This window comes from Xiphophorus hellerii, chromosome 15 (assembly GCF_003331165.1).
Source record: "Xiphophorus hellerii strain 12219 chromosome 15, Xiphophorus_hellerii-4.1, whole genome shotgun sequence".
In the NCBI taxonomy this organism is placed as follows: Eukaryota; Metazoa; Chordata; class Actinopteri; order Cyprinodontiformes; family Poeciliidae; genus Xiphophorus; species Xiphophorus hellerii.
The window spans coordinates 23,914,361-23,930,875 of record NC_045686.1 but is presented as its reverse complement, the minus strand read 5'-3'; the positions used below and the strand labels follow the sequence as shown (position 1 = coordinate 23,930,875).

The 16,515-nt window shown below is 41.6% G+C and overlaps 2 protein-coding genes across 8 annotated transcripts in view; both read left to right on the top strand.

The window, feature by feature from the left end:
• On the top strand, positions 1–5,504 carry traf3ip2a (TRAF3 interacting protein 2a). 7 transcript variants are annotated; one of them, XM_032586009.1, is made up of 10 exons: positions 1–91; positions 538–568; positions 684–1,145; positions 2,083–2,179; positions 2,275–2,459; positions 2,533–2,621; positions 2,699–2,767; positions 2,848–2,952; positions 3,096–3,170; positions 4,626–5,504. In XM_032586009.1, the coding sequence occupies exons 2-10, from the start codon at positions 547–549 to the stop codon at positions 4,770–4,772; spliced, it is 1,251 nt and encodes a 416-aa protein (XP_032441900.1). In that variant the 5' UTR covers positions 1–91; positions 538–546; the 3' UTR covers positions 4,773–5,504. The 7 variants fall into 7 exon arrangements, with proteins under 7 accessions (XP_032441900.1, XP_032441898.1, XP_032441903.1 ...); XM_032586007.1 differs by having other exon boundaries at positions 7–91; positions 535–568; XM_032586012.1 differs by having other exon boundaries at positions 12–91; positions 776–1,145.
• Positions 5,505–10,164: 4,660 nt separating this feature from the next.
• Positions 10,165–16,515, top strand: part of rev3l (REV3 like, DNA directed polymerase zeta catalytic subunit) — a 64,309-nt gene continuing 57,958 nt past the window's right edge. The window contains exon 1 of the mRNA XM_032586095.1: positions 10,165–10,836. Coding sequence (XP_032441986.1) covers positions 10,698–10,836 — 139 coding nt within the window. The 5' untranslated portion in view covers positions 10,165–10,697. The remainder of the gene's footprint in view (positions 10,837–16,515) is intronic.

The following is a 16,515-nucleotide window of genomic DNA, read 5'->3' as shown; positions in this document are numbered from 1 at the left end:
AACTTTACATAAACCAGGAAGAAGGAATGTTTCCTGTTTGCTTCAGAACAGGTCTGCTCAGTAGTTGAGGAATCGGAAGACTGGAGTTAAGGTGGGTAAGATCACATTTGGCTTTGTTCTTTTTTGTTCTTGTTTTGTAGTCCTGAACACGAGAACTTGAGAGATTTTCTTCTTCTTTGGGAGACGCACCTGCCTTAGCTTCAAATCAGTATTCCTAACCTTTGTACTAGTTTCTGTGTGATCGCATTACATTCCAGCCAGCCTGAACAGGTAGAGTTGTTGCTTCACACACTTCAGTGACAATGATTAATAACCTAGTAAAGGTGCTCCTGGGAAAGGCTTTTCCACGTTCTGTGATATTTTCAGTAGTAGCAGCAGTTTCTGTTTGTTGATCTTGACTCCGGGTAAGCAGAAAAACTGTCACGGCAGTTCTTAAGCAACTTTCTGTGTTTGTCTCTCTGTGTTGGGTAGAAAGGTATGATGGGTGTTCTGTTTTCTTAGATTGCTGAAATGTTGTTCTCCTTTCCCCTAAAGTAGCTTCCTGTGATGAAAATGGACAGTCACAAAGGTAGGCAACACTTTCTTCCTCAGTCTTGTTGTGTCTGAGGAAGATCTGTCTTGTTGATCAGAAAGTAGTTCCCTGTAAACTGAAAACTTATTTTCCATTTGGCTTGTTCTCTTAGGTCCTTGCTCTCATCGGAGCATTCCTGTTGAGACGGATGAGCGGATGACAGTCTCCGGTATTGACTTGGTCTCTTTTCCTCCTTGTGACCAGTGTGGCGGACATGAAGAGAGGATCAGGAAAGTTGAGAAGCATGGCTGTGATAGGGAAGTGAGTGGGGTGGGCCCCTCTAGGCTCCCTGAGGGACTGTGCCAGTATGAAGGAAGAGCAGCTTCTCAGGCTTGTGCTGACCCTCGCTTTATGCCCCAACATGCAGCTCACCCAGGTCCTCCTGTCAGAGAGCACCAGCCATTTTACGAACGGGACCCCATGAATGGTCAGAGGAAGGGCCTCACAGGCCCTTCAGACTGGGGCTTGGGATGTTCTTTTGAAGAAGCAGAATCCTTGGAGCCTCCATTACCACTCATGTCAAACATGAACTGGGTTCACCACAATGTGCCACAACACCAACCACGTATGCCAGGTCAGTGGAACTGCTGTATATTCAACATGACGTCCACTCTAACAGTAAGGGTAAACACAGTGCACTTGTATTTACTGAAGAACCTTTTGTTTACACCTCTTTTCAATCCATTATTTTGAATAATTAACCTTTTAGGTAAGTAAGAAAATTAAGTCTGGGAAAAGGCAACGCATACTGTGCCTTCCAAAGTAACTCGTGTTCTCGATTTACCCATATGTAATTCGATATCGATGATGTTAATTTGATAACATATCATAAAACACAAAGACTCTCAGTGAAGACCCACGTTGAGACAGATTTATATGGTCTGTCATGTAATTCAGCCACTTCCGCGTTGCTCTAGAAATGAATTCAAGGTTACTGAACACATCTGGTATCAGCTTTCAAAAGTTTACCATCTGTGATAAACAGTTTTGTGTTTGTGTGAAAGGTTCTTTTGTTGTGGCTGAAATACACACTGTCTATACAAGGAGGCCTGTCACGATAACAGATTTTTCTGGACGATAAATTGTCCCAGACGTTATTGCGATAAACAATAACATTGTTCATTTGAGACCATTTTCAAGTAACATAATGTTAATGGCATAATAATGCAACAACTCATTCTAAAAGAACAATAAACTGTAAATTTGAACAAACACTTAACACTGGAACTCTTTAAATATCTAAAATTAAAAAAAAAAAAAAAAGAATTATGAAGACTCTGTGAACAAAGTTATTCTTCAAAAAAAGGAATAGTTCAAATCAAAGCACCGAACTGAAGACTGTTGTCATCCAGTTTTTCGTGGCAAGAGAGAGAAAAGGAAAAATTGATAAATTATGCAAATGTAAATGACTGAGTTTATTCTAATTTATTATGCGATTAATTGATTTATTGCTTATTGTGACAGGCCTATATACAAGAGGCTCATATTTGTTCTGCCATTCTACCCTGCAGGCCCTGCTCCAGTACACAGACAGTATCACCATCCCGCACCTCATCACCAGAAGAATTACTGTCGTTACGATCAGGACCTTCCACTCCACCAACAACCGTTTGTTTTCGGACTTCTACTTAGTTAGCAGTTGGGTATATAATACTCTCTGCACTTTGTCTTCATGGTGGATTTTGCCTTGTATTCCTCTGCAGGAATGCCCCACAGAGCACTCCTCAGCTGAAAGAAGCTCCATATGTTGCTCGAGGTTTAATGCCTCAGTGCGCGCCACCTCCTGTTGATGTGATGCGTGAAGTCAGCGTGGGTTGTTCTGCTGCTGCAGGTGCAGGAGCGGTCACTGGGGAGATCAGGAAGACCATCAGCTTGCCCGAGGAGAGCAGTAAGCTACATCCTTACATAGCATATGTCACACTCTCCTGGTAAAAGGTGTTTCACTCACCTCTCTATTCCAGGGAATGTTTTTATCACATATTCTGTGGACACAGCTGGTGAAATCATTAATTTTGTCGGATTTTTGACCAGCCAGGGTTTCAAACCAGCTGTAAGTCTCCTAACCTTTCCATCAGCGTTTGAGACAATCCGACGTTTCACACACTGAGCTTGCATGAATCTCCACAGATTGACATCTTTGACAATCCGATCCGAAGAATGGGCATTAATAAGTGGATGGATCGCTACCTGAATGATGTGAGTCTGTCTGATGACCTGTCAATACCTGTGCAAACAGAGTATTTTCAAAAAGCTGACAGAGTGGTGGTGTTTGACAGAAATCAGTGCTCATCATCGTGGTCATCAGCCCCAAGTATAAGGAGGATGTGGAGGGAGGCGGAGACGACGACCACGGCCTCCACACCAAGTACATTTACAACCAGGTCAGTTGGCTGTGCACAGGATCTGATTCCAGTCATGCTGGACAGTGATACTCCTAACAGAAAAAAAAACAAGAAATAGATAGCTTAGTTAGCCTGTGTGAAAGTTGTGGTGTACCACTATCTATCCTTTTCCTCTTCCACAGATTCAAAATGAGTACATCCAACAAGGCTGTCTAAACTTCAGACTGGTTCCTGTGCTGTTTCCCAATGCAACTAAGGTAAGAACAGACTTTCACAAAAATCTTTGTGTTGTTCCTTCTGACTATTAAACATCTCCTAAGATCCATCCAGCTTTAACACTGGCACAACTCCTGCATGTCAGGCGGAGCTAATGCCCTTATCAAGTTGTCAGTGTTCAATGTACACCCTGGACATGTTGCCAATTCATCAAAGAACTCAAAGCAAACTATCAGGAGAACACCAATGAGAAATTTAGATTGTCCAGTTAACCTTGAATACCAAATAACATGGACAGGGAGAACTTACAAATTCTATACACAAAGTCCAGGTTCTGAACTCTGAAGAGGTAGAGTACACGCTGGCCAGATCAACACAGGGAAACAAAGGACAACCGGGAGCGCACATACTCTTACCAATTGACAATTCAGAGTGAACAATTGACCCAACAGTCATGTTTCTGTATGGACTGTAAGAGGAAGCTGGTATACCCAAAGAGAACCCATGAATGCACAGGAAGAACATATAAGCTCAGAAAGATCTCAGGTTAGGATTCAACCCAGGAGATTCTTAATGCATGTTTACTGATTTTGATGAAGGCATTTGACAAAATGTAACATTTATTGCTTTTTTCATACTTGGTGGCATTCATAAAAACGTATGAAAACTGTTGTTCACACGTTTTTAACTGCCTTGATGAAATGTGCCAAATAAACTTGACTTGACTGCACGACAACAGTTCTAAAAACCGAGACACCATCTAACCTGACATAGCAGAGAAAACATTACATTTAGTGCCTTTTTGATTTAAACACTGTTGTATATTTTAAAACAACCTCTGTGCACAGCCTGCATATTCTGATTATAGACACTTTTTACTTAGTATCGATTAACAACAAAAGTCCTCTCAAAGCACTTAGCCAGGCAAAAAGAACCAGACAATTGGCAATTCATTGCAAATGTGATGATTTAGAGGTTTATAAAATCATTTTCATAAAGGTTGGTTGAAGATAGCAGAAGTCTGCTACTGTATTTGCCTAGAATACCCATTGTCTGGGCAAATACTCTAATTAATCTTCCAATGGTAGAATTATTAATGGTAGAATTCTACCAATGGTAAAGTAAAATATATTTTTAATTTTGAAAATCCACACAGTCCATCAGGACTGCAGATGCACTGGACCAGTACCCTCCCCTTCTTCTGTCACTTAATAAAGTGAAGTAAATGTGGTTTTCAAACCACTACCCTGGGGACTCCCACAGCATCACAAAGAATGGAATTTGGACTGTAGCTGATAACAGCATGGATGGTCTCTGTCTTTGTTCTGGACCACATGGCGTCTTCATCCTAATTTAAAATGTGTTTGGTTCTTCTTTATGTTTGAGCCATACTAAACAGACGAGCGCTGGGATGAAAAGGGGACTGAGCTGTTGGGAGTGTGTAGAGCTGAGATAAAGAGACTTCAAGAGTCTTCTGCTGCCTCTGTTTCTGTTAGGGACACGTGCCCAGCTGGCTCCAGAACACCAGGATCTACCGCTGGCCCAGCGACACCCAGGACCTGCTGCTGCGTCTGCTCAGGGAGGAGCGCTACATCATCCCGCAGCGGGGCCCTGACATCACCCTCACTGTTCGTCCTTTGTGATGATGAAAGAAATGAACTCTTAGAAAACAAGTTTCCTTCCCAGAAGCCAGACATAGAAAATCAAACAATTCAGATTGAATCTTTGTCGTTTGTTCCTCTGTTTTCACAGTTTTGTTGATTTGAGGTGGCTTCACCTCCAGTATGTATTACTCAAGCCATACTCTTAGAACAGATGAAAGCAGGCACAGGAAAATCCAAGAACCTAAGCATTTAAAGTTGTTATCATTGATTATTGATATGCTTGGAAATAATTATTTTTTTGACCACCAGGGGGCAGAAGAAGAACCTATATGCTCAAATCTGATTAGTTTACAACATTCTTTGGTAAAACAATTTTTCAGCTAAGCATACATTCAAACGTATCAGCATTTACAAACAAGTATATTTCTGTGGAGTCATTTTTATTTCTTTTGTTTATCAAACATTTGACCATTCAGGTCCAAGGAAGCTCTCTGAGTATAAACTCACCTTTACTGGAACTGTAGCAACGTCGTTAATTTTCTGCTGTTAAATTTCTGAGACTTCTCAGATTACATATGCATGTTTATTATGTCATTATAGATAACATCACAAATATATTTATCAGCTTCATTTTACACTCTGTCAATGTTTGGGATGATTGACCAGTAGGTGGCAGTATGCATCAATGATAACACTACAACAACTAAGAACCACTTAACTGTTGTGCTGTTTCGCTTTGCCGTTGTAATAAAATCATGAATGGAAGCTAAATGGTTGGATTTTATTTTGCGGGAGAAGAAAAAAAATAAACATAAGTGGATTAGTAAAGCATCAGCGTGTTAACGTGTTCTGTAGGCGAGCCACAGCTCACACATCCGGTCCAGATGTTCCACACCAGCGCCCTGATAAGGCTGCATTGTGTGGGGAGCCTGCAACGACCTGGACTTCATCCTCCTGCCCTGCCGCTGTGCCCCGACTCACTCAGAAGGTTGTTAAATCTGCCAGCAACGGATGATTTGCTTACATCTGCTATTGTTCTGTGTGTGGGCGTGTGTGGGGGTGGGTGGGGGGGGCGTGCGTGCGTGCGTGCGTGTGTGTGTGTGTGTGTGTGTGTGTGTGTGTGTGTGTGTGTGTGTGTGTGTGTGTGGGTGTGTGTGTGTGTGTGTGCGTGTGTGTGTGTGTGAGAGAGAGAGAGAGAGGTTTAGGCATAAATGCAGTTACTAAAATGAATGGAAGTCAATACAAAGTCCTCACTTTGTATTGAAGTATAAGGATGTGTGAACCAGGTTTTTATATTTGTGGGGACCTACAGTATTTCTTTCTACAGTACATTGTGTGTATGTGTGTGTGGGTGTATGTGGGTGTTTCTGTGGGTGTTATCAGCACCAGGTGTTTTTTAATGTAAACACAAATGCAGCCAGAACCAATAAATCCAGCCTTTGTTATTGTGTTGCTGGACACTCCACGCAGCCTTATCAGACGCAGTCATTTTTCCCATTTTTGAACTGGACCTTGCTTCCAGCTTTTCCCACAAACTTGCATATCACAACTTGTATATGTTTGTTTTTAGATTTTGTTAAACTCAATTTGATCGGACAGAAAGCATTTATTCTCAGTTTGATTTAGAACCTGATCCTTAGACTGCACCATTCTGGCAGATGAATCTGCAGTGATGTGAACCATTCATGGAAGGTAAACTTTCACTCAGTCTTATGTGCCGTCAAATAAATTTTCTAGTAGGGTTTTCCTTCATTTATCTACATCTATTCTTTCATCAGCTATGACCAACATCCCTGTTCCTGCTGAAGGAAAGTATTCCCAAACCATGACCCCTCCTCCATCATGTTTCACTGTGGGAACGGTGAAACATAGTATGTGTGGCAATACTATTGTGCCACACATAGAGTTGTACAAGTAGGTAAGACAGTTCCGTTTCTGCACCTTCTTACTCTTGCCCCCTACATGACTTGTTACAAACTTTAAATTGGACTTCATTCGAAAATAGTTTTACCCGTTCTCCTCTTTTATGAAAGCCATATTTTTGGAGTGCATAACTCATAGTAACACTGTCAACAGGTTGTCAACCTGGAGTTCATCCATCCTCTTTTCTGAGTGATGCTCTTCTTGCCCTGATCTGTGAGTTTACGTGTCTTGAGTGAGTTTAAGGTTTTCTGTTATGCTCTCCATTTTCAGAGCTCTCTGAGATATTCAGATCATATTGTCTCAGAGCCTAACCTTGCTTTAAACTTTTTCATGTCTTCTTCCTTAACCTGTCTGCTGGGTTCCTTGTTCATGATATCAGAGTAAAGACAGCCATATTAATGCTCAAACAATATATACTGTATATTTTTGTAAAACATGTTGAAACCTAGCACTCCCGCCTTAGAGAAAGTCCTGGATTCGAATTCCAGCCTCGGGTCTTTCTGCATGGAGTTTGCATGTTCTCTCTGTGCATGCGTGGGCTCTCTCCGGGTACTCCGGCTTCCTCCCACAGATCAAAAGAAAAAAGTACCCTGTGCAACCCTAGTAGGGATAAGCATATATGATGATGGATGGATGGATGGATGGATGGATGGATGGATGGATGGATGGATGGATGGATGGATGGATGGATGGATGGATGGATGGATGGATCTATGTTGAAACCTTGAATTCATTGTCATCTTTCTTCTTTTTTTTCTAGCCAATTCTGGTTGATTGACCAGAAGTATTAATATAAGTTTGATGTCTTGATGAGACTGAAAGACTGAAAAAGACAGATTTGGCTGTTTTGAAATATTTCTGCTGCATAGCAAAATAAAGCACTGTTGGCCAGTTAAATTATGGCAACCATTTTATTGGCTTTATTAAAAGTGTTATTCATCTCAAGGTTGCTATGCTATAATAAATAGTCTTATACCATCCCATGCCTCCCCCAACTGCTGTTAACAGTGGTGGATAAGGCTGTTTCTGTCATTCATTTATATAACAGAGCTAGTTATAAGAAAGCAACACGTGTTTTAATGTTTCTGTGTACTGGAGTGTTTCTTTGATTCTTTCATGCATGTTTAAGAAATCCTTTAATCTTCCGTAGCAACCATTCAGCTGTGCAAAATCCTTGAGTGGACCTAGCGCCACCTTCAAGAACGAATCTCCTCCTTGAAGCTACAGTTTCCAAATTTCTGTCTCACAAGGCACCCTTCCTCCCAACTTCCCCACTCAGCTCCTTCAGACTAGCAGCAACAATTAGCAAACAACTCGTGGAATTGTGCATCTACTGAGCGTATTATACAAGCTACTTCTCAGTGCGACGCTGGTAAAAGATTGTTAAAGGAGCCATGTTGTGATGACATCCTAAAGGCGGAGTTTCAGAAAGAGCTGGAGTTTTTAAACAGACAGAGGCCCAATTTCAATGCATTGAATTGCAAAGTAAAAAAAGAGTCTTATTTGACTTATATAGCATTTTTATAACAACTGAAGGTAACATAGTTATTTGATTGTGCTATAAAAAGGCACTATATTCTTGGAAAATACTTAACACTGCCCATTTAAATAATAGAAGACCTGTACTGTAACAAAAGATGGGAACTCACAAAGTTTGATTAGTACAATTATAGCCTCAAAGTAATCCATATTACCTGTCCGATTCTCATTTCTGGATCAGGTACCATTGGCAAACTTCCACCCTATCAGCATATCCACAAGTTTTCATTTCAGGAAAAAACTGTGACAATGAGTTAGAACTTTGCCCCTTTCCATCCTGGATTCATCTCCATCTCCATCACTGTGACATGCTCTTTAAATCCAAAGGCTTATCTGAGCAGAAAATGGCTCCTCTCCCTCTGGGACCAACCATGCCAAAATCATCTGCACTCGGTGTACTATGAGACACTTTAGATAAAAGCTCACACCAAACACTGCATTAACTGTGGCATATATCATATTTTTTAGATTAGTTTGATGGTAAATTTGTCCCTCAGATGCGCTCTCAGCCCTCAGACTGGCTGTCGGCAAACCTGAGCAGATGCTTGTTGATTGGCTCATTAGGACAGCCGGGCTCTCACTCAAGGTCAGCCTACTCTCTGTCAGGTTAAGATTCCCTTTCCATCAGTGTGAAGATGCTGATGAGGCATTTTTCATCGCCATGAAGTCGTTAAACGTGATGTCCCCAGGATGAAGCAGCTGTTTGGAGAGGTGGTCGGCTCCTCCAGTGGAGAGGGGAGAGAGTAGGGAGACCAACCCGCCCCGCTTTGCTTCCTGCCACTTCCAGGCTGCTACATTAGACTGAGTGGGATTCTGAAGAGGCAGAGAGGCAGCTGTGCCAGGGAAGCAGCCTCTAAAGCCACCCAGGATCGGTCATGTAAATTACAAGACTGAAAAAATAGGTTGGAGGACCAGAAATGTTCTAAAACAGTGCCATTACATTAACATTCTCTCAATGTATGGAGCTTTCTAAATGTATATTACTTTGATTCATTTTGCCCCAATTTTATATGATGGACCAACTTCAGCAGTACCCAAATTGGATGCAAAAGGAAAAGAGTATGTGGTTTAGTTTAGTTCTTAATAAAAATCCCTGAAAGCCCCTAATTAACATCCAGTGTAGTGCACCTTTGTGAAATTGCATAATCTTAAACTTTGATTATCTTCACTGAGCACTGAAATTAGACAACAATGGAACTGTAGGTGTAGGCAAAACACTAACATTGCACATCATCCTTTTCTCTAGCAGGGACATTGAAGCTGATCAGAGTGGATGGAACTAAATGCAGAGCAAGGAATGAAGATTAGTCGCCAAAAGACATAATGTGTGTAAATGGGAGCAGCACAAGTGGGATGGGTAGAAGTAAATAAGGGAGAAGATGTTAAGTATTTAAATGGTCCAGTTCAATGGAGAGTGTGGAAAAGAGGTGAAGAAGTGTATGCAAGCAGGGTGGAATGGGTGGAGAAAAGTCTCAGGTGTGATAAGAGTTTCATCTTCCTGGGGAACTAAATCCGTAGAAATCCAGCGGCGATAGCGTGGGCATTTTTTTTTTTTTTTTTACCAAAACCAAATAATTTGAGAAAAATAAACTCTGGTAGCTACAGCTAATTTTACTAAAAAACATTCGAAGGAGGCAGCACACCTTTAGGATACATTAACATTATTTTTCAACTTAACTTTGAAAATTTCCGTTATCAGTACTTCCGTTAGGTCTATGACATAATTTCCTTACCGAAGGTCCCGTAGAAATAAATTGTACCTCAAATTGTTGGGAGGGTTTCTATGACTGCTGTGTATGTTTGAAAACATGTACTCTTATTAGTAGTGAAACTGAAGACCATAAATAACTAAATTAACGCATTCTTTGTAATTGTCTGACTGTGACGCCTATATTTGCTTTGTTTTGAAACGAACATCGGAAGTACGGTATCATTGTGTCCAACTTCATCATCTGTTAGTTAACCTCCTGTATGTAGCCTATTATGGAAGAAGGGGGAGCAGAAGCCGGGGGTTGTCTGATTGAGAAGGACTGGCTGGGATTAGCTCTCTGAGACGTGATTTGGAAAGATAACGCTGCATACCGGAAGCCTACGAAACCTCTTCCTCGGCTTTAAACAATAACATCACCGAGAGCTAAAATCACTAGTTAGCACTAAGTCCAGCATGGATCCAGCAGCTGGAGAGAACCGGGCAGCAGTGCACGAAGCAGCGGCAGCCCTCCGCCATCGAGGTTAGGTTTCGCGGCAGCAGTCGAACCTTTTACGGCGGTGACAGTCTAGGCGCGCGGAAGACACGGGAATCTTTGTTGCTGTTTTTTTTCTTCATGGGACACAGCTGGGCTTTCTCCTCGCTCTGTTACCATTTTTACCGCCGTGACAGCCCTCCATTTGGCTGACTTGGAGTAGCCAATAAGGTCCCGGAATCTTATGGACTCCCTACAATAGTTTTTTTTTAATCTTTTCTTTTTTTCTCTACCGCTCTTTCTGACGGACGCGGCAGTCATGTTTGCAGTGCGCATAGTCACCGCAGACTACTATCTCGCAAGTCCCATTAAAGGCCTGGACGTGTGTTACTCTGAATTCAGGGAGAGTGAGGTGAAGAAGGTACCGGTGGTGCGGATATTTGGAGCAACGCCTGCAGGTTTGTTACTCATTTTTCTTCCTTTGGAAAGAAAAAAAAAAAAAGCAAAACAACCTCACTTGTGCATTCTTTAAGCGCGCACGCGCGTGGAACGTGCTTGTTGCTGCTGTTTGGACTCTCGCGTGCACAAATACAGCGTTAAGGGAAACCTAGCGGGTCGGTGTTGTATGCAAAACGGCAGGAAGATGTAGTTTGGGTGTTGACACGTTGTGGCGACGCGACCTGAGCCGCTGTTGCTGCCAGCAGCAGCAGCAGCGGTGGGAGTCCTCCGCTCCCTCCTCCCCTCCGCGCTGCTTTGTTTTCTCCCCCTGCTCCATCACGGTGTGCTGGTGGTGGACATGTTTCTGCTGGTAGCAGTGGCACATATGTGCTGCCCAGGAGCAACTTCCAACCTTAGCGTTGTGGTCCCTTTTATTGTACTTACAACAACCTGTGGAGCGCGGACAGCGTGCTGCCACATTGTCTAGTCAGTTTGAATACGGTGCTATTAAAACAAACAAGCAAAAAAAAAAAAAAACCCGACAAGGAGTTCAGGGATATAAAAGAATACACGAGTGGACTGAATCAGCATCCAGATGTGAAGAGCAGAGCTGTTAAAGCAGTGGTTGTCCTCCTGGTCACATAAAAGGAAAGTCCTTTGTGTGAGAACATCTTGTTTTTTATTTTAATTATTTCCATTAATAGAAATGTCAAAGATAATAAAAAAAGACATATCAGTATGTGATTTAGACATTTCCCTCAGTTTGACACACTACCTTTACTGTATTAAATGCATTTCTAAGATGTCCACTTTAGGCACATTAACACCCTTTCCCATGTGCTTCCCCCCACACACACACAGAGACTGCAACACAGTATCATTTCCCTTCTTAATAGCCCAGCATTTACCACCTTTGCCAAATGACCTTGTTTTCTTTTCTCCCTATTTTTCCCAACAGATCAAATGCAATCGTGTTCCCTTAACTATATTTTCAGTTGTTAGTTCCCCCACTTAAAAAAAGAAAGTTACCCCCCCACCACCACCCCCCTCCATTTCCCAATCAGCCAACCCCCGCTACATTGCAACCTCCCCTAAGGATTTATCTCCATTGAGGATTAAAGGATTTAGGATGGAGTAGGTTAGAGTGTCGGTTCTAATTTGGGCCTGTTTGCATCTACTTGTGTACGGTTGTGTTAAAACGAGGATTTCCACTTATCAAAACAGAATAAAGCTAATCTAGTACAAAAAATCAGTCCCAATTATGAGCAGTGTCCCATTGGAATGAATATCATCTGGCTGGAAATTATGTTTGGGGAAAAGGAACAACCTGAGAAAATACAGCAGAATCCACTTGGTAACATCTGGGCATTCATTTTTTCTAAGCAGATGACAATACTTTGTGTGACACAACACAACAGTCAATTCTTTAAGCCTTTTGCTAAAATGGCAACACCTTTGTTCTCTTGGTTCTAACCTTCCTTTGTGGGGAACGTTTAGCTTGGATACTACTGAGCTCTCTGTGTGACTGGTTCCCTCCATATTCTCCTCCGGCTCAGTTTAGGTTCATTTTATGACTCCATTCCCAGAAATAAAATCCCATTACCATCTGGAACATATTGCAGCAGACAGGGATCTTTCTTGTTTATTTTTTCCCCAAAAATTCTTTCCTCATTGAAAATCGGACCACACCCTTCCAGGACCATTCACTCTCCATGCTTTTCTTTTGTCCTTGCGTTGAGTTTAGTTGACCAGTGAGCAGTTTAGGTAGTTGTGTGCCAGCTAATCCCTGTTTTTAGCCACCATGTGGCTCTGGCTGGATCCCCAGGCCTCATGTTCCCTGTCCTTCCCTGACCTAAGCTGTGAACACTCCCATCCATCTCATGTGTAATTTGATGCCACACTTCCTGCTCCCACTCTCTTTCCCCTTGCTGGAAGTATTCAGTGGCGGTCCTGCTGGTGTGGCAGACTGTTGCATACGAGAGCATTCCTGGAGAGAGGAGGTACAGAAAATCTGTTGTGAAAGTTTTATTCCTGATCAGTTTGTTTCTAGCTTCACAGGCAGCAAAGTTCAGCACTAAAACTACATTCACACTGCAACCTAAAGTTATTTTTAATTTTTTTGGCCTTATGCAACCCATATCTGATCTTGTCATGACTCTCTGAACAACAGAGATCAGATTTTTTACAAATGTGACTCAGACCACTTGGATATGCTTTCCTAAATCTGATATGCATCTTATCTTTTCAAATGTGACCTGTGTGTATAGCCAGGTCATTGATATTTGTCAAGTGTTACTGTTTTGTGTCCTGATATGTCGAAGCCGGAAGAACAGCAACAACAACCATAGCGGACAATAGAGCCAGGGATATAAAAGGATTTCCTTTCATTTTGGGAAATCTGTGATCGGCTGATACTTGCATGTGAAGCCGATCTTATCCATTGATCCTATTTACCTCAGCAAAGGTCTAAAAATCAACCACTGTCCTCTTTTGCTCCCCTGTGAGTCTGAGAGAGGTTTGGCTGATTCGCCGGCCCACCAGGTCATGTCTGCACAGTTGCAGTTAACAATACTCACCCCAATGGTGCTAGCTCAGCAACTTTCTTTCTATATTTAACAACATTTCAGTAAAAAAATATAGAAAAAAGGTATCAATCAAAATCAAAATTCGCAGGTCAGGCTTTTTAAAGATTGGTAACCAGGGATTGGCCAGAAAACTGCAATCGATGGACCCCAGCAGACGATAATGTGCTGGGTCAACTTTAAAATCCCAGGATACGCTACACCACTAGCATCCATGTTTACTTCCTCAAACACTGAGCTACACTACGTGTGATGTTACTGCGTCCTGTACTGCACATGTGAGACAGTTTTAGGACATTTGCAGTTCACACAGGAGATCACATACAAGTTACATTGGAAATGGGAACGACCACCCAAAAAAAAGAAAGAAAAAACAGATTTCACAAAAAAATCACAATTGAACATTAAGGCCTGCTGTGTTAACGTATCTTAAGAACTGATGAAGAAGTGTCTGCAACCTTTTGAGGGTTGCCAGAATCGATTTTTCACAGTTGGTGATGACTGGCTCGGCCCAGATGTTGCTGATGGATTCTGGGTCTTGAGGCGGAGAGGCTTGCTGGTTTGGATCTTTACTTGTACATCTAAATGTTTATTAAGTTTGCATAAACAGAGAGAGGGAAACTGCATGACCAGCCAACCGGAATGGGAGGCTAAGCAGGGACTGATTTGGCTCCCTCTCCAGAGTAATCCTTCAGTGATGGATCTTTGCTTTTATACAAGGGTTGGTCAGAGAATGGGCAAAGTTTTATTAGAGGATCCATAACCAAAAATAATCTATTTCTGTAACCTGATACCTAAAGTTTCAGTCTCCGGCCGAGCTTCTGTCTTTTTTGCAACTCCCAAACTCAGCTCCTCCAGACTAGCGGGATCAGCAATTAGCAAACACCTGCTGGAACTGAACATCTGCTGAGCTCATCATACATACTGCTTCTCAGTTGTAAATGGCATCATAGAGAAGCACTGTTGTGAGAGTGTGCCAAAGGCATCAGGTAGTTTTCTTTAGACTAGATTCTTAAAGTTTTTGTTATTCATCTACTTATACTAAAGATGGCTAAGTTTTAGCATATGTTATCTGCATTTACACCTAAGATTAGTTTTGTTGCGATTGTGGCCTGGAAGTACTTATATGTAGAACTTTTAACTGGTCAGATAAAGGTCTAAATTCTTTTTTTTCTTTGATCGGTTGGTCATTGACTAAATCTTATCATGCTGAAAATCAGCCTATTCCCTCACCAGCTGATCCTGTGGTGTTCTTTTCTTTTCTCCTTGCTTCCTGTTTACTTGGGTTAATTTCAGACTCTCTTCTAATTTCTGCCTGTGTTGCCTGTATTTAGTTTACAACTACTACAAACATAGGTTTGGCAACTTTTCTGTTTTTCAGTCACCAGGCATCCAGATGATTTGTGGTGTGCGGTATCTGGTTTCAGAGAGGCTTGTCCAGACACCATCAGGGCCGCCACAGCCGAAAGCTTTAATAGGTAAACAGGCACTGAAGTCTTCCCTCAGCCTTTCACTCGTCTGTGTAAAGCACAAAAAAATTTTGGAGGAGGCTTTGTGCTTAGAGGCTGTAGTACCACAGTCTGGATGACTGACCGAAACCAGGAAACACCTTTAACTATAAGCTAAGCATATAACCTCAGGTGATGCATGAGAGACCAAGCAGTTTTATTAGTAGTCACTGAACTGGATTATCTAATTCTACAATACCATAAATCACATTTGGTGATTTTTTTTTTTTTTTAAATCAGATGTTTTTGACCTGCAGCTTTGTGACATAAAGTCTCCTGTGGCACTTAAAGCTTTTCAGCTAATGAATTTAATGGCTGTCATATCAGACATGGATCCATTATACTAGGATTAGAGATTGAAAGAACAGCCACTACTGCTGAAGGTTCAGCTAGTTTTCATATTATGCTGTTTAGGCCTGTTGCAATAAATTAATTAATTGCATAATAAATTAAAACAAGCTCAGTAATTCCCATTTGCATGATTTATTTTCTCTTTCTACCAAAATCTCTTCCCGTTCTAGTGTTAAATGGTCTTTAGAATTTTTTAAGTTTATTGATCTTTCACGGTGTGTTCTTCCATTATTATGCCATTTCCATTACATTTCTTGCTTTTTGTAGTAACGTCTGGGACAATTTATCGCCCAACAAAATGTGTTCTGGCGACAGGCCTCATGCAGTTCGTCATGTTTCTGTGTTCTTTTCAAACACCACAAAAGAAACAAAATGTCCTTTTAATTTATCTTCTGCTCCTAAAAACAAAAGCGTCTTGCTTAAGTCTTATCAAGGTCATGTCAGCATTTGATCTGTGAGATTTATTGATTATAGCTTATGCATTCTCAAAAATCAGAATGGTTTTTTTTCTGCATGTAGCCCCACCCACAGAGAAACAGGCCTCATCATCTCTCACTGCCATGTTTCCCATTAAAACATATTTCACTGTCAGACCTGGAGAAAAAAAACAGCCTACATGAACCTTTAATCCTTTCCATGCTGAGGCTGCTGTGTTGCCCACACCACCCTTTCTTTAGCGGGGTTCCTTGTTTATCTGAGCATACAGTGGCTGCCTTGTTGTCCTTGCTGCTGTTTTGGCTCATTAAATCAGATTGATGGTTCTAGAGCTCAGTACAGCTCCTCTGCAGGTACTTGAATAACCCACAGTGAAGACTACAGGGATGACGCTGCCGCAGTGCTCTCCTCCTCATGGTTTCAGGTGGGACAGTAACATCTGGAGCTTTTTTCTCTCAGCAATATTCAAATTGTAAAATCCTAAGCCTGAATATTTTTTGTCCTCTGTTGGAAAAAAAACCCTCTCCATGTCTGTTGTTGTGGCCCAGCTGTTAGAGTGATCCAGACACAGGGACACACAGCAGTTGGATAATCTCAATGAAACCATGATTTGCCTTTAAATCTCATTGTCTCAATCAGGGAACTGCAACTCCAGTCCTCCAGAGCTACCGTCCTGTAACCTCAACACAACTGAATCAAATGAATGGTTAAAACTGTAGTAGGTAACGTTTTATATAAGAATGTTTTCTTTTAGGATATACAGTATGTTGAAATTATGTGACGGTGTAATATGAGACAGATAATCTGAAAAAAAAAATCAAGT

What these genes read in the sequence shown, in the direction of transcription:
- traf3ip2a (XM_032586009.1), top strand. Translation starts at nt 547, where the DNA reads ATGAAAATGGACAGTCACAAAG. An exon ending in CAGCTTGCCCGAGGAGAGCA is followed by an intron (nt 2,460 to 2,532) that starts GTAAGCTACATC and finishes TCTCTATTCCAG; the next exon opens with GGAATGTTTTTATCACATAT. An exon ending in TGGATCGCTACCTGAATGAT is followed by an intron (nt 2,768 to 2,847) that starts GTGAGTCTGTCT and finishes GGTGTTTGACAG; the next exon opens with AAATCAGTGCTCATCATCGT.